Source organism: Hyposmocoma kahamanoa, unplaced genomic scaffold (assembly GCF_003589595.1).
Source record: "Hyposmocoma kahamanoa isolate Upper Pololo Valley unplaced genomic scaffold, ASM358959v1 102, whole genome shotgun sequence".
Classification (NCBI taxonomy): Eukaryota; Metazoa; Arthropoda; class Insecta; order Lepidoptera; family Cosmopterigidae; genus Hyposmocoma; species Hyposmocoma kahamanoa.
In genome coordinates, this window is record NW_020653337.1 from 17,867,869 (window position 1) to 17,890,894 (window position 23,026).

At 36.7% G+C, this 23,026-nt stretch overlaps 2 protein-coding genes across 5 annotated transcripts in view; one reads left to right on the forward strand and one right to left on the reverse strand.

Annotated features, from left to right (window-relative positions):
• The window catches only part of LOC113231847 (LIM/homeobox protein Lhx3), a 76,430-nt gene extending 61,712 nt beyond the window's left edge, over nt 1-14,718 (reverse strand). For all 4 annotated transcript variants that reach the window (XM_026466401.1, XM_026466395.1, XM_026466388.1 and 1 more), the window contains exon 1: nt 14,415-14,718. In XM_026466401.1, coding sequence (XP_026322186.1) covers nt 14,415-14,562 — 148 coding nt within the window. In that variant the 5' untranslated portion in view covers nt 14,563-14,718. The remainder of the gene's footprint in view (nt 1-14,414) is intronic.
• Nucleotides 14,719-15,247: 529 nt separating this feature from the next.
• LOC113234027 lies at nt 15,248-22,664 on the forward strand. Its single transcript, XM_026469254.1, has 3 exons — nt 15,248-15,427; nt 21,239-21,506; nt 22,166-22,664. The coding sequence occupies exons 1-3, from the start codon at nt 15,248-15,250 to the stop codon at nt 22,459-22,461; spliced, it is 744 nt and encodes a 247-aa protein (XP_026325039.1). The 3' UTR covers nt 22,462-22,664.
• The last annotated feature ends 362 nt before the right edge of the window (nt 22,665-23,026 follow it).

Here is a 23,026-nt window from a genome sequence, read left to right on the forward strand (position 1 = left end):
AGCCCCGCATTAGGGAACCCTGTGTCACGGGTGCCATGGACACACACATAGACAACCACAAATTACACCCAAACTCACGAGAGAAATAAATGTAGGCCATACAAATATTTCTCCCGGCCCGGGAATCGAACCTGGGACCTCTGCGTGGCAGTCCGGCGTGGTAACCGTTCGGCCACGGAGGCAGTTGATGATGAGTTAATGTTCGACTATTGAACCTGGTTGATTAAATATGGCGTCCCTGTCCTTAGAGGAAAGCCGTTTCCTACAATGAGATGTAATTGGACTAATTCGGCTTAGTTCAGCGTTTCTTATACGAACTGTAACAAAATGTATAATTATATTTCAACTGCCACGATAACGAACAACATTAGTATAAAAAAAAACTTATTTTTACTTTATTCAGCTTTGGCTACGAGGACATTGCTTAAAGCTACATAATTAAATAAGTGAATAAAAGAAAATTAAAAAACGCGCAGAGTTTGTATTCATCATTTAACATTATTTTTTGCTAAAATTATTTTTAGGTGTACAATCACCATATAATGTTTGGATCTTTTTGTTACTTTTACTGTTTAAATTTTGTTGCAATTTAATTAGAAAATTGACCTATAAGATTTTTTTTAATATCTCATATTTTATTCACGAAAGCTATTTCGCTAACCACGACTACCCTGATAAAAATAGTCAGGTATAAAGGGTATTGTTTGAGATTATTAGCTTAATGAGAAACTGCTAATGTAATAAGGTGAAAACGGAATGGTAGTTCAACGACCTGCCAACGATACTCGGTGAGAAGTATCCGGCTTCAGAGACAGAGATTGTTATTTATTTTATTATTAGTGAATCATAGAATTATATATTACCACAAAAAGTATATATGACGCGTGTATAGGTATGCAGAAATTCTTTTCTCTTTTTGTATTAATCGTTTGATTTGATTATTTATTACTGAAATTCATTACCAGTTCTCAATTTTTTTGTACTAATTAATATTTAACGGTGTTGGCGACACATATTTACTGTAAAAAAATTTGTTATAAGTTTGTCTACTGTTTGTTGACCCAAATAAATAAATAACAATGACACCTCTACATTTCTGACCTTTGTCATAACTACTTATCGCATTAGCATTTTGATTACTTTCCAGATAATCCTAAGGTTCTTTTTCTTCGAAAAATTTCGATTGCGCTGTTTTGCTTAACATTAAAACTGAAACTATAACTAATAGCATATAAGAAACCGCTTGTATTGGGCTGTGGATCTCGTATCGATGATTCCATATAAGTAAATAACTCAATTTCGCTTCGGCCACTTCTTGTACAAAAATTTTTTGACATGTGACGAGAAGAGTGTTAGGTATGAATGTGGAGAGATATAAGGGGAGAGGAAGAATAGATTGTGTGAAAAACTACGTGGATAAGAAAGTTGTGAGTATGGAAATGACGGCTGATAGGGGACAGTGGAAGAAAAATAAATGTTGTGCCGACCCCACCTAGCGTGAGATAAGGACAGGCAGAAGATGAAGTTACGATGTTTTTGAAAACAGTAATAAAAAAATATTCACTTCAATTAAAAAAAAATAACGTTAATTGTACACATTTTATCGTAGTGAAGCGAATTCATATTATCTTCAATTCGAATCTTATAAATTATCGAAATCTTTCAAGTTGTCTATACGATGCAAGTGTACTCTGATGTTTTGCGTGCCCTGGTTGGTTTGCTACCTATATGGTAAACACCGAAACTCTGCATAAATTTATGGTATCAATAAAATGACGTTTCGTTTTGAAAAGAATTTCGCGAACTATTTAACAAAGTGATCGCATAACATTTACATGCCCTAGTACGTACGAATGCGTCAAGCAATAGTCGTCATCAATCTTGAAGGGGTGCGGAATACGCAAAGCGATAATGCGCACGACATATGGCGTCGCGCGCGCATGTGCCCGGTCATTCAGCCTAAAAGCCACTGCCTGTAATGCACTAGGGTACAAGGGTGCAGGGGCGTCGTTCCACCTCGCTGCCACTGAATGCTCCCGGTCGAAGTGACCCGTACCGACCTTCACTTATTCTGTGCTGTCACTGTTCAATCGAGATCGAATCGCGTCACAAGTGGACAACATTTCGAGCACCTATTCAGAAGACCCTCTTTGGATATTGATAACCTTTGAATTTGTAACACTAACACATGTTAGTTTTACTACCTACGTTCTTGAAATTTGCTGATTACCCGCATGGTCTTTTTGACAAAATTTCACTTAACATTATCGTTCTAAATCATGATATTCGTTGAAAATATATGTAGAGCACTTGGATTAGAAAGATGGTTATTTAAAACGCATACTGCGCATACATTTATTTTATTGCCGTATAAATATCAATGACTATGGTACCTATTCGTGTAGGTCGGTGCGGGGTGCCTCGGGAGGGCGCAGTCGCGGGGAGTGCTAAGTGCCGGGAGGCCACATGTCGCTCTCGTCGCGCTAATCTCCAGGATTTGCCATCCAATGTCCCTCGACATTACCCGTCTCTCTCTCAGCCACACGAAACAATACACCCATCTCACACGACTCATTGAATATTATTGCTCTATGGGGATTTTGAAAATATGGAGCCGTTTAGCGAAAGCCATACATTGTATCCATCCAGCGGAATTATTCATACGCGGCCCGTTGCATTTATCACTTAATGGTATTAGCTATTAGCCGTTTAATCGCCCGATTTGCGACTTTATGGACTCAGCTTAACTTATATTGTTGATAATAATTTTTCCAATCGTTATAACAAGACTTGGACCTGGTTATAACGCTTCGTATCTTATAGAAATTCGTACATTTGTGAATATATGTATACACGTGTTTCTGATAAATATTGAAACAAATTAGGTTCTTCATTATGTATTTTATATATTAATAACCTGTAAGTGTTATGAGTACCGAAGGTAACAAAAATTAACACTGAAGACACATACAGAACGTTTAGATTAAGAACAACTAAAAAACGAACCCTTGACCTTCTTCACATTAAGCACTCATAGTGCTAGGCGCATTGCCACTGAGCGCGATATACCATTCTTACTTAAATACGCTGGGCTCGTGTTTAGTACCAATATATACATCAAAAATGTCTAGAGATCAAGCACTTTTTTTGACAATTAATGGAAATCAGGTTTATGTCATGAATTTAGTAACACCAATGGATTTATTTATTCAATTTCATTTTAAAATTCAATATATAAAAGTGACCAAAAAGAAAATCAATCAATTAATTTTTAATTTTCAGTAATTGGCAAAAACGTACTTGATCCCAGGACACTTATGTGTGTACTACATTGACTACTAATGAACTTTCTTTAATTTAACTAGATCGTGTTTTGTATACGTCAATACATTAAAACAAACAGGTCCACATTTAATTTTAATACATTCCTTAAACAATACCCTTCGCTTCCACTATACAAACATATATGTAGTATAGTCATTGAATAAATAAATCATGAAGTCAATGCCAACAATAAACGATCGCCCGATTGCTGTCAGCGCGCTATGCTCTATCCACATGGCGAATTCTTTTAAACTTTACCATTACATTTGTCTGCTGGTTTGGCAGGCATTAATCCATTGTAATAAGGTCTATATTGTTAAGCAAGACGCTTACAAACGTGTGGTGTAAGAATGGTATAAATGCGGGGAATAGGGCTTGTCGGTGGGACCATCGCAACCCTAAAATCACTCCATTCATCGGCCGACAGGTTAACTTTTGTTGTTCTACAAAAGCTGTGCATTACACACCGATTGTTAGCACAAATGTCGAGTGTTACGAAGCGTTACTGATGATTACTTCAAGTTTTAATTCATTATCGATTTATTTTTGCTATTAAAATGCTCAAACATTTTGCTAAAAGAGATCCAAGTCATAATTACAAATAATTTGCCGATCTCGGTGGCCCAGCGGTTTGCACTGTGGACATTTAATGTGGAGGCCCCGGGTTCCATTCCCGGTATACTAAATTGGTTTTAGTCTGGGTGTTCTGAGCAGTACCCAAGAATTCCGTTGCTCTGATACTCATAGTACAAGGAATTTCCTAGTTTGAAACCAGGTAATTATTGTGGTTGTCTGACACATTATTATATCTATCTATATATTATATCTTGCTTAAAAGATATCAAATTTTACAAGAAAAAAATATCCTGTATAAATTAAAGGTTCTATAGCTCATTTTTTCGACTTTGCAGAGGTACTCAGTTAAACAGCAAAAGATCCTAAAAATATTTTCATATTTTTCCTTTGTTTATTGCCATATTGACTTTTTCATACCAACAAAGAAAATGCGAAAATGTAAAAATATTTCTTTGCTGAGCGGTAAGTCAATAGAGGTTTGAAGCATTACCCTCGAGGTAGTTCGTACGGGTTTCAGGCGAGGGGCGCGGTGCAGCGCGCGGGGGGTGCGGCGCCTGGGGACGAGGTACTCTTCTTGATTACAGCGCACCCTCCGCTCCCGCCCTTCCTACCTCCCCCTACATTACTCCCGCCCTGCTGCAACACATATAAGCCTACACAATATCAGTTGCGTTCGATAAATAAAAGCTGTGGAAGTTTCAAATAAGTGTTTAGCTGGCGATTTCAAAATGTGTATGACTTACGTGGTACATTATTAAAATGCTTACAGATTTGCTCGATTTTTTGATGATCGACACATAAAAACAATACGATATCTAACATCTGCTCCTTGGACATTTACTCAATTTTTATTGATAAAAAATACACTGTCGATCGTCTGTTGTTTACAAATTCACTCGTTTTGCTTTTGATCACACGTGTCGATTGTCAAAAAACTTTTTTATATAAAGAAACCGACCTCAAAAGTTCGTGGAATCACATCTACTTATTTGCCAAGTTTTATTGAAATCGGTTATCGGAAAGTGCGCGAAACCGGATTCATCCCCAAGTTTTCCACCCTTGGAGGTGGAATATTTTCTTTAAATTTAAATGGGCCCCATACTGAGGTACACACGTTTGAACAAAAAAGAATCATCAGGTTCACAAATGCCAAACTTCACAAAGTTATCGCGTAACATACATTAAAACAATACAGTCAAATTAAGAACCTCCTCCTTTTTTTAAAGTTGGTTAAAAATAGAGCAAGTCTATAGGTACCTTTAATTCATAACCACCACTTTATTCATGAAGGTACGTACGGTAAATTAAAAAATATATATTAGTTAGGTACTTTTAAGTGCACAGTCTGTATATTTCTATCAAATAACCTATTGGAAATGAAACTATTTTTCCGCTTTTAAATCGCGTATAGGTAATTGTTTTTTCAAACAAACCAAGGTTTGGGGTCAACCGTGACCATGGGATCTGTAAAGGGCCCGAAACGTTGGTTTGTTTGAAAAAACAAATATACGCGAAAAAATCATTTCCTACGTATAACAATCGCGAAAAACCTAAGAACTCGATAAATAACCTATTGTTAACTGCCTCAGTGGCCGAACGGTTACCATGCCGGACTGCCACGCAGAGGTCCCAGGTTCGATTCCCGGGCCGGGAGAAATGTTTGTATGGCCTACAATTATTTCTCTCGTGAGTTTGGGTGTAATTTGTGGTTGTCTATATGTGTGTCCATGGCACCCGCGACACAGGGTTTACCTAGTTCGGGGCTATGTTGAGTGTGTGCGTTATTTATTTATTTATTTATATTGTTATTATTATTACCATTTCTTAATCCCAATCAAAGGAGGCACTAATCAATACCGAATCGTGACTATGTCTCATAAAAACACAGACGGAGGCAGGTGGCAAGGAGTCTTGCCGAGATTGGTGCATCAAACATGCACAAGGCGCGCCCAGCCCGAGCCATAAAAATACATATTCTATCAGTAGGGTGTACTGCTTTTAATACTGCGACGGTAATGAGCCGCCGAGGTCGCACTCTCCTTAATTTGCTCCTTTAACGGCCTATTCAGGTGGATTAGGGACCTTTATTAATTGTCAGTGGAAGATTAAATGGTTCAAAATTGTATGTAATCTTTGTTTGTGGTTTTTATAGGACAAATTAGCTACCTTAAATGTTCTTTTAAGATTTTTCTTAACTAACACTGACAAAAAAGGCTATTAGCAGCAGTAGAGCACCTTGTGAAAGAGTTATTCCAGGAAAGTAATACCACCTTACATAATTCTGCCGCCAAGCAGTAACGTGAGCATTACTGCGTTCCGGTTTTGAAGGGTAAAGGTGCTGGTGAAATTACAGGCACATAGGACTTGTCAACTTATGTCTCGGGCGCAGTGGCACTGCTTCTGAGATCTTTGCGATTAAAGCTCTGAGTGACATTGCAACTGTTATGGACAGGCGTGTCGCTTACCACCAGGCGCACGACTTGTTCGTCGAGTTACTTGGTCTTATATATAATTTTAAAAAATTACTTACATTATTATGAAGTCTGTAGAAGACAAATGAAAAGAAGACCTTTAAAGTACAATTTAAGGTGTACAGTACTCCACATAACTTTGATTAAAACTTCCATAAGTTGCGCCCACGTTTAATTTATTGTAATAGAAGTCAAAACGCTACGTATCATAATAGGCCACGCGGCAAGTCGACCGCTCCCCTAAATATACAACTCACCCATTGTTTTGATATGAATTAAGTAGGAAAAAATACTCGTTTAGATAAATATCGTGCACGTCATGTAATTATTGTACTCATCTCGTAATGTGGGGCGAAATGGTGAAGCCAATTTTCGTTTTGATTGTGAAGTTTCACGCACTCGTACATAATAATGACGATCAATGTTGATTGAAATTTGAAACTAATCAGTTTCTAATCACTTATAAATTAATAAAGGTAGTTAGCCTGGACATAGTATGATTGTTTCGCCCCACGCGTGTCCATTACGGATTGGGAACTTCGTACACAATAATAATTCGTTTTGCAAGAGTGTGAGCTTTCCACAACATTTTCCTTCACGGAAAAGCTAACGGTAAATTTAAAATTAAATTTCGCACAAAAATTCCGAAAAACACAGAGGTGCAAGCAAGCTCGGTTTCGAACCCATGACCCTCTCTGCTTAAGAGGCATTGGGCAAACCATTAGGCTACCACGGCTATTCTATATTAATTATTCTATATTTATCACTTAGGCATTAGAGTGGAAATAATAAATATATAGAAATTTCCGGATAAAAGTTATAACGTCGTAGTGATAAATGATTCTATATCGAATAGTGTAAGAAATTAAAAAAATAAATATAAATTATATTATTGAAATTATATTTCGATGACAAAATTTATTCGATTTCAAATTACCTGCTTGTAAAATGTGACAACACGGAAATCCAAATTTTGGGAAACCCAAGGGCCGGCAACTACCTTGCCCAACGCATTACGCCAGCTCCAATAGTATCCTCAAAATGATCTCCAGCAGGCTTGATTGTCTTTTTATTATGAAACACTGCTTCGAGATCTCAATTGGCATCGCAAATTAAATTTTTATGGATATAACTAACATGTGTGTAATAACAAATTATGGATATTATTACTTATATCTGAAATAAATAAATAAAATAAAATTAGCATAGCCATACAAAGGGGGACTGCCAGCGTCTTGCCGCAGAACCCAGTTTTATCCATATAATACTAGTTTTACTTTCTAGTATTTAAGCTTCTATTGTACCTTACCTGTACATTTTAACTTAATATCTAGTTGATTATTGTTACACTTTGTTATGTATAATTTTTCAATGGATAACTTACTCACATAGATATTTAAACAAATATTTACATATATTTACATATATTTTTTAAATATACAAATATAAATCTTACACATTTCATCTTGCATTGACGCTAAGCAAACTACTAAGGGTTCGGGAGCTCGACTGTCTACCCTGATTGATTAAATCCCTAACAAAGGGATGACGTTGATCACTGGCTTTGCACAGAAGCCCTTTATGGTCGTATAATCAAAGAATTCCATACAAACTCACCCGCCAAATTATGACTTTCAACTTTTGTGGTTGGTCTACGAAAACGTCCAAGCTATTTTAATGCTTATCCGCAGATGTCTCTCGACATTTTGAACTATATCAAAGCCAACGTGAGCATTGTTGTTTTACAAGAGAATGCTTTGAGAAAGTCATCTCCATCATATTTAAGAAGTATGGTATATTTTGACATTGGCTAACTCTTGACAAAATCTTATTAATCAGAATGTACTCGTAAATAGTCGTTTATAAACAGGAGCGTTTTCCGAGGTTGTGAACGTCAGCATGCAGCCTTCATCATGAAATTTTCCTTCATCGAAAAATTGCAAAGTAACACGCGATTAATTATTTAATAATGACCTGACTTTTATTGACTGCAAACGCAAAATTCTCCAAGTTTTAATTTAGTTATTTAAAAAAATTATAGTTCGATTCCCAAGTTGGGTTTTTCTACCTCTATTACGACTTATAATCAGCCATCAGGTGAGCCAAGGTGAGGGGTCGCACCCGACAGATGTTGTCCCCCGCTGGGGCTCATGATCAGCCCTACAGCAATACAGATCATAAAATTTGTTGCCACTAGTTGCCGCCAATTGTTTCTTGTGTTCTACTCCCCATTCATTATAGTGATATCCTATACTTACTTAAGTGACTAGTGACCCTTGGTACAAGTCAAAACTATCTTTCTATGCGTATAGAGAAAGTAAAAGACGCCAGATTGATGTACTTACATCACACTTCACTTGAAGGCCCTTAATTACAGCCTGTTCCACTAGGGAAAATGCGCGTACATGCTCGCGTAATCCATATTAAATTAATATATTTAATTTCCGTCTACGCTTGACAAGCGTCATCCCTTTTAAGATTCATTTTTGTGACAAAAAGTGGCCTACATATGTCTTTCTCCTAGGTCCCATCTATCTCTATACTAAAACTCGTAAATGTTAGTTCAGCGGTTTAGGTGTGAAAACGTAACAGACTGAGTTACTTTCGCATTTATAATATTAGTCTATAATATTAGCCCGTAACACTATAAAATACCATTATTTATTTATATATTTGATTACAGACGAGCAGCTTTCGCTGGTATGTCTGCATCACACAGTGTTGAAATTTAGATCGTTTGTTTTAGTTCACTTTTTTAGCACTAATTCACTCTTTGGTAGCCAGTTGTCGAGCTTCTTTTTGAAGGCATTAACAGAGACAGCAGAAACAACATCTTCCGGTAGCATGTTCCAATTGTGCACCACTCTGTTGCTGAAAAAATGATGGTGGCCACGTGACGGTTCAAAGTATTCTTTTGTTTTAAAGATGTTTTGTATTACTCGTAGATTGTACTGACTCAGCAGAATTAAGTGTCGATGAGTCTCTCCTCATAGGATTCGCGTCGAGAGCCTGTGGCATATTAGTTGCCTTCCTCTGAACGTTTTCAAGAAGGTTTATGTCTTTTTGGAAATAAGGGCTCCATATTTGATATCCATATTCCAGCAATATATATAATTAATCTAGATTTACAATTCAGATATGATATAAATCAAGAAACCTAAAAGTATTTGGAGACTACTAAATTGGTCCGTTGATTTTTTTTATGATACCTAGTGGCGGGAGGACATGTCGCGCCTAATGGTAACCGCCACACCTATAAATAATTATAATTAATTAAATTCACTTTTATAATAATAAAGACGTACACACTCAACATAGCCCCGCACTAGGGAAACCCTGTATCGCGGGTGCCATGGACACACACCTAGACAACCACAAATTATACCCAAAGTCACGAGATAAATACTGTAGGCCATACAAATATTTCTCCCGGCCCGGGAATCGAACCTGGGATCTCTGCGTGGCAGTTATTCGGTCACGCAGGCAGTTAAATAGCATTTGCAGTGCCACTCAGAGCTTTAAATGGTAAAGACCCGAGGGGTACTGTCACCGCGCCCGTCACCCTGAGACATAATTGACAAGTCAAGCCATGTGTCTGTAATTTCACCAGCTCCCCCTTCCAAACCCTTTAAAACCGAAACTCACATTACTGATTGGGGACAGTACTTCCATGTACGCACTCCTTCACAAGAAGGTCTACTAATTCTATAATTAGTTTTAGTTCCGAAGATTGGTTGAACAAAACAATTGTTCGCCACGTGAATCTTATGTACTTTTGTTGTGGATTTTGCCGTTGCCGTGTATGTACAGTTTTAAAATGACATGGTTTCTTAAGCAAAATCTAAACCTTTTAAAAAAAATTAGACATGAAGAAAGTGCAAGGAACCCAAATAGACTGATCCATAATAATAAACCTAGGCTGATTAACAAAAATTAATGCAACGGTAAGTATGTGTGTCAATGGTATACCAAAGGACATTAAAACGTTACTAAATAATATATTTAGAAATAGACTTACTCAAAGACAAAAATTATTGGAAAGTGACTGATATCTAATGTTGACATGAAATGAGTACTTGATTATAGATACTATATTTAATTGTATGACATTTATAATTATTATTCATAACCTACTTCAAAAAAGAAGGAGATTCTCACTTCGACTGTATTTTTTTTAAACACACTCATAGCCCCACAGTAGGGAAACTCTGTATCCTAGGTGCCATGGACACACATAAACAATCACAAGTTACACGCAAACTCACGAGAGAAGTAATTGTAGGCAATACAAATACTTCTCCCGGCCTGGGAATCGAACCCGGGACCTCTGCGTAGTTAACCGTTTCCAATAAAACCTGGCAAAATTATTGTTCCACAAACTTTTGAGTTCGGTTTTTTTTTGTACAAAAAGATTTAATTGCATCGGTATTAATTGACTAATTATTCCTTGTGCATGTTCAATAATAGAATTATAATTCAATTCATTTTAAATCAAAATTTGCATTTTGCCTTTTCTCTGTTTAATGTTTGAAATTTATGTATTTTGCATGCCAAATAAAGCCGATTTCATTTTATTTATTTTTTTTTCATTTACAATAACTGTTTTCCATCTTATATTCACCATGTTTTAAGCAAATAAATTTTATTTTTATTTAATTTCATTGTTTTGTATTAGTGAAAACTACAAGCTATATAAAACTAAAAGGCTTAGCAATCCAAAAATAGTAGAAATGGGAAAAATGTAATAGTATACTATGGAACATGATAATTAAAAGGCAGGTTTCGTAACCCAAACTACTGGCGGTAACCGTAACCGGAAGGAAGCGATTCGGCGCACGCGCAGCGACACGCGCCTCTTCCGGTTCTAATGCGATAATATAATAGGAGACATCTCCACTCCCGCACTAGTTATAAAACACTTGGACAACATTTGCTTTGTCATTTTCTCACAGTCCTTTTTTAATGAAATTATGAAGGGGACTTTATTTACGTTTAAACGTAACTTCTCTTCGAACAATTTTACGATAGAAGTAGGTTATTTAGTATATTAATTTAGGCACCAAATATTGCGCAACACAGTCGTATTCAGTATTACACACGAAGTTGTAGTTATCAAGACGTCATCGTTCGTTGAACAGAGTATTAAAACTAAAACCCAGCATGCGTTCATTATAAGGTAAGTGTATTTTAAAAATATTTATTTCTAAAACGAAGACAATTATTTCAGGGTAATATCTTTATGGGATATTTTTTTCATAGAGTAATTTTTTGAGATTCTACTAAGTGCCTCGAGGTGTTATCGAATGAATATTATTGTTTCTTTCGTTTAAAAGTATTATTGTTTAGTTAAAACTAAATCGCTAATATGTTATGTTGAAAAGGGTAGTAATATTATAGACCTCCCTCAACAATTTCAGGATTTTGTCAATTCTACGGTACTGAATAAGAATAAGAAATATTCGAACTGTTAAATGTGTAATGGTTTTAAACACATAGGTGAAGAAACAAATAACAATAGCGGCTGAAATAATGCTAGAAGAAACTTTGAAATTGCTCTCCTAAAAAATCTGTGTTTTTGAGATAATACCCTGTTCATCCGGACCAACGATATTGTTTTTCTAATGGGGCTAACATGTTCAATAATGATCAATACAGAATTAAACAATGGAACTAAGGTTCACACGTACATTAAAAAAATGAAAGTTGTTAATGTAAGTAATATTTTTTCCATAGAAATTCATAATGAGACCTCATGGTCTTAGCTTACGATCCCACGGTACGATTAGCGTAGCTCAGTCGTATTGTGATTGTTTCCTCATATGCGCGTACGCATTCAATAACCTAAATAACAATGCTACCGCTGCCAACTAAGTGTTTTTAGTGTGGCTTATAAATAAAGAACTCTGACGTGTATTTTCTTTTTTTATAATATCAAGTGACGGGACGAACAAGAAGTGCGCTTGATGGTTAGCCACACGCCTGTCCATAACAGTTGCAGTGCCACTCAGAGCTTTAAATCGCAAAGATCTGAGGGACACTGCCACTGCGCTCGTCAACCTGAAACATAAGTTGACAAGTCCCATGTGCCTGTCATTTTACCAACACCCTTACTCTTCAAAACCGGAACACAGTAATGCTGACATTACTGCTTGGCGGCAGAAATAGGTAAGGTGGCAGTACTACCCTGGACGAACTCCTTTTACAAGGAGATTCTACTGCTCCTGAATTATTCAAATTTAGTAGTAAAAGTGGAATTAATGACAGTTCTATTAAATAAAATATATATACCAAGGTAATATTAGGGCATAAAATAATGTCTATTTTATATATATAGTATATTTCAAGTCCATATTAGTCGTAATAATTTACTGTTAAACTCCTTAAAATTCTAGAATTGGCCCCAATCACTAGTTCCAAATAGGTAGGAAGGAGATCGAAAGAAAGTTGTATACTATAACTCGCAGGAGACGCTGCAGTGCATTTCTTAGTCTTATCACATAACTCAAATCTATGCCAACAAGAGATATCGCTATAGTTTAAATGTCAGAGTTCATTTAATACTAGCCATACTTCGATTAAATAATAATTGCTGAGTGACCCAACGCACACCGCCACGAGCCGCTGCATTGCCCCGTTGCCGCCGGCTAAATACTCCCCAAAACTATATAATCACGGCTTAGGCTTGGTAATAGATCCAAAACAATATTATAATCGGTATTGTAATGTTCCTATACATACTACACATTATTTTCTAAGCTATATATTGTGGGAACATAAGATTACTTATACGTAGATAATGAAATTTTCTATTTCAAACAACTTTTCCATGTAAAGATACATATCTTATTTAACCTTAACCTTACCTGTACGTATACATATACGTACAGGTAAGGTTAAATAAAAACTATTTTCGAACTTATTTTCACTTCTTAATTTAGAGCTCCTAGCTGTGTGTAACTATTTTTTTTTTAATTATCGCGAAAGTAAAGAAAATAGAAATAAAAAAGTTCGAATTTTGAGGTCTTTGTTAGTAAAAATAAAGGTTAGTGGTGAGGTCGGGATATTTTTTGAATATGGAGATACGAAATTGCGAGTATTCCGTTTCTCTTCTGCAATTGCAATTACGGTTACGCCGCGGTTATACGGGTTGGCCCGATTTTGACCTCTTCCTAAATATGAGACATGGCTCGGTGGACAAAGATTTTCATCAAATATGGAAGTGACAAAAAATTGACAAAAAATTGACAAAACATTGACAAAAAAAATGTTTTTGATGGGTTGAGTTGAAGAAGTTGGAATATCGGTTGTCAAGGTGTATAAAGCTAAAAGGAGATTACGTAGAAAAATAAAGTATAATTTAAAATATTTTTTTTTCTTTTCAGTCACGGGCTTGCCAAACTCGTAAGTACTAAAAGAGCTTGAGGATAACATGTAGGCAATTACAGTCACACGTACTTACGACTATTATCTTTGTCGCCAATTGAAGTTATAATTCATCGATCGAGCAAGAAAAGATAATTAAATATAATTATATTGTATTTGATACAATTTCCAGAGTGTGGCTTCATCAAAATAATAGCCGGCTTGTCTGGTGTTAAAATCGAAAAGTGCTCATCGACGCTCCTGTACTTTTGAAGAGCACTTAACTTGATTACTCGGAGCTGTATGGCGTAAGGCCTAGGGAAAAAGTGATGGTATGAGGGTAGTTCGCGGGCGGGCCGCCGCGTGTCGTTACCGCCGCCGCTGAAGCCGCGGCGCGTGCCGACGGCAACATAATTATTACCATGCGATATGAACATTACAAAAAACATTTGCGATTTGAACCCCTTAACATTGTTGTTACTATTAAATTGTCACGGCTTTTAGATTATAAGTATGGTTTTAGTTTTGATCTCCCAAACGCAATGTTTTACATGTCTATTGGGAATCTGACACAACAAGAATACCCATACCGTACCTATCCCGAATGATCTGTCTCCCACTGTACTAATTTGTTGTTAGTAATGATTAAACAAAATACTTTATTTTAGCTACATATCTTACCTTCCAAAGCCTTATTCCGAGCTAGCAGCGCTAATAGCACGTCAGGTGGTGGTGGGTCAAGCTGGTGCATGGTGTCAAGAGCTGCGTCCATAGAGCCTTGCACAGCGCGCCTCTCGCAATCTGCTACTACGTCTGCGTATGTCTCCATCAATTCACTACTACGTCCGAAAACTGCACTGCAAACAAGTAACTTTCACTTCAGAGCTTAGCATCCCGCATCGGATGTTTAATCAACACTAAGCAAGCACCTGCTCATGGTCCCGGGTTAGCTACGGGTGTAAGTAGGCAACAGCGCCGCGACGCCGGGCGTCAGGCGCAGCACGTGGCGGTGCCGCCCACGCCCCAGCCCCTCCCCCTCCTCCCTCCCATTGAGAAGTCATTTTTTACCCCCTGAATCTGATAAACCCTTGGGCGACCGGCGCGCAGGCGACGCGCGGGGCCCTCCCGCCCCGAACTAATTTGCCGGAGTCGTACGACACACCCCCGGTGCTTACATCCATCTACAATATTACGCCAACGCCTGTAGGTTATCTCGTTCGCGGGCACACTTCGACTCTACTCAATGGCTATCACTGAGAAGAAAGGAAATTCTGAATTAGGAAGCCTCTTTAATGATTTAAAGAAGAAATAAAATAAAAGGCTAGTTATAGTAAATTCTCTTTATCAACTATATTTTGCTGCTAAGATTTTAGCTATGGTTCTCTGTCGCAGTTTTCTATGGATAGAAGAAAAAAGAAAAATAGAAATTTTGTAAACGTAATACAAGGTTTCAATTTTTGAAATTTTCTAATTTTAGAGTAATTTTATTTTATTAGCGTATTAGTTTATTAGCCATGACGTCGTTAATAGAACCAATTTGTGAGATGTATAACCCGGACACAGTTTTTCAGCATTTCAGGGTAATCGAATTCCCCACGTCTATTGTTGGGCTGTCCACTTCACAGAAGCTGGATTTAGAAGTGGATTTCAACAAATTTGCATATATAAGGACTGTATGTGATGGCAAACTGATGGTAAGTTCCTATCGCTCAACGTTGTGTTTCATTAATTAATACATGATACCACGACAACTTTATTAATGTTAAAAAATTTGTTTTTAACATTTTTTCCTTAGAAATTCGAAAGTGCTCGAGAAATATCTGCGTCACACAGAGCGTTTACTCTCGCACCTGTGAACAGTCACGTATTAGATATTACGTTTAAACCCATTAACGAATGCATTTCAAGAGCCGTGAGACAAAAGAAACATATGGGAAACAGATTTGTGTTTGATTTACGTCTTATAAAAACTCACGGTATTTTTTGCTGTAACGATGAGTCTCACGCAGAAGTCGGCCGCTACTACATAAGTGGACAATACGAATATCATAAAATCGTCCATTATCCAAACGTCGTTAATTTTGATGAACTGGTATTGAATGAAGTAGTAACTAGGTATATTCGTATTCATAATCAGTCTAAAGTAATGGCTGTAAAAATGAATAGCACAAAATGTACTGGATTTACAGTGTCGCCACTATGCTTTACCATCCCTCCAAATTCTTCCAAGCGGATCGAAGTTACATGTAGGGCAATTAGTCTGGTTATGACAAAAAAACTTATATTTAATATCAGAAATCCCCACGACGTCGTTAAATTAGACGTTCCCTATGAACCTCCTCCTGATGATAATTATTTGATTTATACTATTGCAATTGAAGCTCGTATTATTTGTAAGCAAAAATCAAGGGAAGTGGTAGTGAAATCTTTGCAGAATATTTATGAGCCTCATGCTTATTACACATTCTTAGGTGAAGAATTAATAACAAACGAAAAAAGAAAAGAGATCGCTCGTAAACAGTTGCAAGACGCAAGAAGGGTAAAACCGCATGCTATTGAAAAAATCAGCTGCAAAAGGCAACAGTGCTACTCCAATACATCCTTAAAAGTTCCTAAACTTAAAGGCAGATATTTTTGCGAAGCTTCTAAAAGAACGATTTCAAATGAAGAATTATTTGATATATTTTTTTCTCCAAATATGATAGATTTTGGGCGTGTTTCACTATACACATATGGTGAGCACAAACTGGTTATAAATAACAAATCTAAATTTGATGTCATAGTTAAACTGTTATGTGATGACTTTGTGGTTTACACTGATGATAGATTACATAAATTACAATTAAGTCTTGGTCCATTGTCAACCACCGTAGTTAATATTCTATGTTACGGTGGCATGGAAGGAAACTTAGAAGGAACGTTCTTATATACAATTGATAATAAATATGAAAGACGACATCCATACGTTCTAGACGTCGGAAATCCTGAATTGATCATAACAGATACTATTCTAAAGTTTGGTATGGTAACAAGTGAAGCGTTTATCACTTCATTGCCAATTAAATTAATAAATACATATAATGTAGACATTGATTTTAAATGGGCAGAGTTTCATCCAGATACTCCCTTTGAAGTTAAACCTACTTCCGGTACTGTTCCTAAACACAAAAGCAAGTTCTGTGATATCACATACGTCTGCAAACACACAAAGACCAAAGTTCACGAAATTCAATGTCAATCTAAAGGCCTTCGAACCCAAATTATTCCAGTCGAGCTCAATGTAATGAGTAGAAAACTATCCATAAAATTTTTAGAACCAGTAATATATTTCAAAGATATTGCTCTAAACTTGGAATGTACCGAAAAGGCTAGAATGGAAAATTCTTCTAGAGAAATTGCTCTTTTCTATGTCGTAGAGCCATTGTTGCCGGGAATGACCATCAAGCCTATGAGTGGAATAATATGCCCGAAGATGGTAATAACGTTCGATATTACAGTAAAAATATCTTGTATACTCGATTTCAATCACGAAATCGTAGTGAAAATAAATAACAAGGAAAATGTTACTTTGGCGCTGAGTGGTAATGTAGTCGAACCGAAATTAATTACACATCCTAAACATGTACTCTTGCCTCGTATACCTTGTGGTATGATAGCGTATATTCCGGTAATATTTCAAAATACAGGTCCAGTGAAATTACTTGTCGAAATCGTAGAAACCGATGACGAAAATATTTTTGGCGTCTACACAGCACAAGGTAATGATAAAGAAAAAATTTGGGAATTTTATGTGGAAGGCAGTCAATCGAAAACAGTTTTTGTAAAGGTATACGACGTTTTCCGAAGAGAATACGATATGTATATACCATTTAAAGTAAATCGACTAATCGGACCCCCTACAGAGCATCCATGTTCGACAGAACTTCGCCACTATATCGGCCCATATGAAGAGTAAGCAAATCATTTATCACATTAAACTTAAATTACTAATCTAATCTAATGCTATTTACTAATTCAGTAATAAATACACTTTATCTTCCAGACAATATCAAAATAACATAAAGGTGAGGTTAAAGTCCATAAATAGGGATATCACATATTTTCGCATTGCGGGCGTAATTACTGTGCCGTGGATTCTACTTTCAAAAGACAAATTCGAAATACAATATGAACCGAATGGAAGTAATTGTATTGATTTTACCATGAAAAATATTTCTAGATACTTTTTATTTGTAACGATTTCAACGTCCAAGTTATCGCCCAACTTTAGTTTGGTTTGTCTAGATAGTGAAAATTTACAATCAACTTTTAGTGAGACACTAATTAAGTTTGAATTGGAAAGAAATACGACAGCATCATTTCGTGCGCTGTTTCACCCTAAAGCACATGGAAGATTTGTAGCAGTAGCCTTACTCTATTTAGATAGGGCTTGTACTTTGCCTTATTATAACCTGACATTTGATGGGAGACGGCTGACACCGGCACTTGTGACGAGTATGAATCAAATCATATTTCCACCGAGTGCTCTAAACATGGAAATGTCGCGAACTATAATACTAAAACTGGAAGGTCGGAGTGAAATTGATGGTTTTACTTGTTCTGCGAAGGATGAGCCACGTTTAAGTGTTTCGTTCGATGAAATCAAAACACAAGAGGTAAACGAAAAGATATACACCATTGTTACAGTTTCAGTAAAAGTTCGTAGTACATCGAAGTACTCGCGCCATATAACTCTCGGTTTCCACCATGAATGCGGTTCATTTGCTCAAGTTGACGTAATCTTCTGTTACACAAACTGTCTATTAACGTTGCACATGGAGCCCTATGTGTCTGAAGAAGATAACCCATATCCGTTTTATCCAGTAAGTGAACAACAAGAACTTTATGAGTATATGGAGATATGCATACAGTTTCTTGAAAAATGGATGTTCATGCAAGGGTTTCGAAGAGACTTACATCCTAAAATTCCTGACACATTCTATGCAATCTCTTCTGCTGTATGTGCACATTCCGTGAAAGGCAAAGGAATTAATGTGTCTTTTTTGAATTTCTTCCGAAGGATTGCTGGACCTCTTACAAAATATCTTCACAAAGTAAGGTAAATAAAACAGCATTAGGTAAAATAAATAGGTAATGTAGCCAAAAATGAGTTATTCAATAAAAAATAAAAAAAAATTCTACCAAAATTGCACAAATAACCGCTGCAAGTTAATTTATCAAGAACTTTATTTACTTACTATAGCCCTTTGGAAATTATATCTGCCTCCATCCCAAAAATAATATAATTTAACGAGATTTTTCGTATATTTTTTATTGAGTAGCCTAATATTTCGACGCTATTGCTTGATCATGAAACGATTGGAGACCTTCTTTTAGTAAAGCAGTAGAGATCCTTGCGAAAGAGTTCGTCCTGGGAAGCACTGCTACCTTATTTATTTCTGCCGCCAAGCAGGAATATTAGCATTACTGCGATCCAGTTTTAAAGGGTAAGGGTGCTGGTGACATTACAGGCACATGGGACTTGTCAACTTATGTCTCGGGGTGACGGGCACAGTGGCAGTGCCCTTTAGATCTTTGCTATTCAAAGCTCTTAGTGGCACCGCAACTGTTATGGACAGGCGTGTAGATTACCACCAGACGCACGATTTCCTCGTCCCGTCACTTTGTTCTAATTTGTCTTCGAGTATGTAACCAGAAATAGAGACGAAATGTCATTTCATTTGTTTGAAAACTATTCTGCCATATTGTAACTGCGCTCCGATTGGCAATTGTTTCACTTCTAATCGACCAGTTAACTAGAGCTTTGCTATAATGCACGAAAATTACATATTTAATATTTAATTACCGATGAAATTTGATTCCGTTTGTTTTGTAATTAGATGTTTTGCTGTTTTTCCCCACACCACCAAACGAAACAGCACGCCATTGTTAGATATAGATATTATCTTTAATACAACAAATACAGAATATTTTTAGAATATACGGAGACGTACACACAGGTCAGTTGTTGGCGCTTCTATATTTCAGTGCAAAGAGAGTTGATGTTTATGTAATGTATCTGTTGTGTGTGATACTGATGAATTACCAAGAATGTATTGCCCTTATTTCGTATTTATTTCTGGTTATATACTCGATGTAATTTGTACTGTATTAATTATTGCAACAAAAGTTTAAAGCGAAAGTTTACTTTCTTAACAAAAGTTTTGTTTTTATTTTCTAGCGTTGATATCAATGACGAAGCATTAAGATGTGTCCTTGAAATTCATGATACATACAAGCAAATAATACGTTTACTCAAAGGTCGTGGAACTAATTTGTTTATGTTACAAGCAAGATTTCTTTTGTCGTATGATCAATTCGTCCAATACAGTGCAAACCATCCGTCAAAAACTTATTCAGAGGCCCAGTTTATCCACGATCTTATATCCGATCCACAGATGTTTGACAGACTGGGCAAACAAACCTGGTTTGACTTTATTCTGCAATGCTACAAAGTATTTGTGTTAGACAGTTGTTTCTTTGATTGTGTTTGTGTCGCTTCTCAACCCAGGAACATCATTGACGTTATACTTCAATGGTACAACGAGCGTATACTTATTCAACATAAATTTCTGAGACGAAATAAACCTGTCAAACATGTAACAAATTTAACCACAGATCTTTCAGATGGAATCGCTATAATATCTGTGTTTATAAGTCATTGTCCATTTCTGATACCTCATTTTAGTCAATATTATGAAATTGATCCATCCAATCCAGAGGACGGAATTGTCAATAACGCATGTTTGATCTTGGATGCCATGAGTCAAATCAAGTTTTTTTTTCCATTGTCAACTAAAGATTTCTTCAACCCGAATTTCTTGCACATGTTGTTTTTATCAGTCCACCTAAACGTAACATTACCTATGTACGAACCAAAAGAAACCATTGAATTTCTACCACCTCTTTTGAAAAGCTCTACAAGACAATTAACAATAAGCCCATTGGGTCAAGAATCGCTTTCATTTAATTATCAAATTCTAAACAATACTAAAAACAATTTTAGCGTGGAAAAGGCTGCTCCTCCACCTGAAGGCAACGAGAAGAAAAACTATTTGTATATTAAATTTACTGCTCGATTTGTACACAAAGAACGAGCTATTCTTTTAATTCACGGATATAACAAAACACGCTTATTTGACACTTACATGATATTTCACCTTGTAGGATACATAAGTTGTTTGAACCCCGTACATAAGTATAAAATATCCGGCTCCATGTATCGTCCCAATAAAACAGATATACTGGTGTGCTCACCTTTCACAGTGAGCGGTGTGTTCGAATTGCATCTCACGGATATTGAACCAACTATACCTGTTACCATTCCGAATGACTCAAGCAAAGAGTTTTATGTGCGAAGACTGAACTTGGTCGAAAAGTATACCACTCTTGTTGGTTTCGTAAAAGAGAATCAAGATGTACTTGAAAGTAAAGTTTACTTAATCATAACTTGTCTTTCCTCCCAGCCAGCTAATCATTGGATTTGGTTTTTATCTGATGTTGGACAATTTTTTATGAGAGTCACAACACAACCGCGGTGGGATATGGCCGTAGATTCATTGACAATTAAAGTGAAACCGATAGACCCGTGCAGTTGTGGTGAATCATGCGAATGTTATCGGACCGCTATCGTCACGATACCTCATCGCAACGACTTGATGCTTAAAGCATTGCGATTTGCACTATCAGAGCATGCCTCCGATCTAATGCTAGAGATTTACGATGAACTTATCGGTAAGTCATCTTTATTAATTCTAATTATGTCTAAACTTTAACCATGTTGTACCTGAATTTGAATCTAAATCACAATTGACGATCATCAATCGTTTCCTTGAGTAAAGGAATTATAAATAAATGTAATTATATCATCAAGTATTGGGATCGGCGAAGTATGTTTTCATTTTTCATTCATCCTTATCATCCATCACAACGTCGTTCACTCCCTTCATATAAACACATATCACCTTTCACACATTCAATACTTGGAATTCTGAAATATCACACAATTAGTTCCACCTATGTTATGTAGTGGAGACACGAGTGTCTACTATCAAAATCTTACTGGACCCACTATTGGAACCAAGAGTGGAACCAACAGTCCGAAAGGCAATCATCTATATTTTCTTTGCCTTTAACGCCATTCTCAATCTAACATTTAACATCTTCCGATAACTATGCTGCCCTTGTCATAAAAAAAAATGAAAAATGTCGATTACGCTGTTTATGACAAGGAAAGCAGTATATGGCTCTCGTGTCATACCACGACATACGAATACTTTGCAACTTTTCCATCACGCTTTCAAGCTTCCTCTTACATCTTCATTTTTTATTTTGCCCGTTCTGGTTCAATAATGCCCACTATACTATCTGATTGCATTTATGTATTATTTCAGTGTCTACCACAGGCCAAATAATTTTAAGTATGCTGTTTTTCGAAGGAGGAACCAATATGTCTGACTTGCTTCACATTTTACGCAAAGAAAATATCTACAGGGTTACCTCCCGGAACCTTCTCACGCGGTTAGATCGCGTTACACTGCAGCAGCATACCGCGGCCAGTTTGAATCTCCCCGTTACTATTCCGGCAAGCGACAAATCAGAAAAATATACTGTCGTATTAACTTCTGAATGTGGAATGGACATCCGCGTCTATAGAATATTTATTGTAGAGGATCCTGCTATAGAATAGTTATAAGGAGGCACGTTAGACTTTAGAGCGATTACACACGGCGGCTTTTAGCAGCGCGTCTGCAGCCATTAAGTTGCGATGCAGTAACGATGCAGTCGAAAATCGTCTGCCTCTACACACATTAGTATCAGTAGAGCTCCTTGTAAAAGAATTCGTTCAAGAACATACTGCCACCTTAACTATTTCTGCCGTCAAGCAGTAATGTCAGCATTACTGTGTTCCGGTTTTGAAGGTAAAAGTGCTGGTGAAATTCCAGGCACATACAACTTGTCAACTTATATCTCAAAGGGACAGGCGCAGTGGCAGTACCCCTAGATCTTTGTGATTTAAAGCTCTGAGTGGCATTGCAACTATTATGAACATGAGTGTAACTTACCATCAGTGTAATAACTTACCTAAAAAAAAGTACGCTCGACTTAAACAGCGAAACAATTGTAATGCAGTCGCAGCTGCACTGATACGATCGCGATACAAACGCGTTATTGCAACGCTGCGCTGCTAAGCGTCGCCGTGTGTGACCGCTCTTAGACATAGCCGTGCATTAATGACATAAACACTCAAACCA

Excerpts from the sequence above, each read along its gene's own strand:
- LOC113234027 (XM_026469254.1), top strand. The coding sequence starts at position 15,248 with ATGACGTCGTTAATAGAACCAATTTGTGAGATGTATAACCCGGACACA. Across the intron at positions 15,428-21,238 it reads TATGTGATGGCAAACTGATG|CCAGCTAATCATTGGATTTG; the intron begins GTAAGTTCCTAT and ends CTTTCCTCCCAG. Across the intron at positions 21,507-22,165 it reads GATTTACGATGAACTTATCG|TGTCTACCACAGGCCAAATA; the intron begins GTAAGTCATCTT and ends GTATTATTTCAG.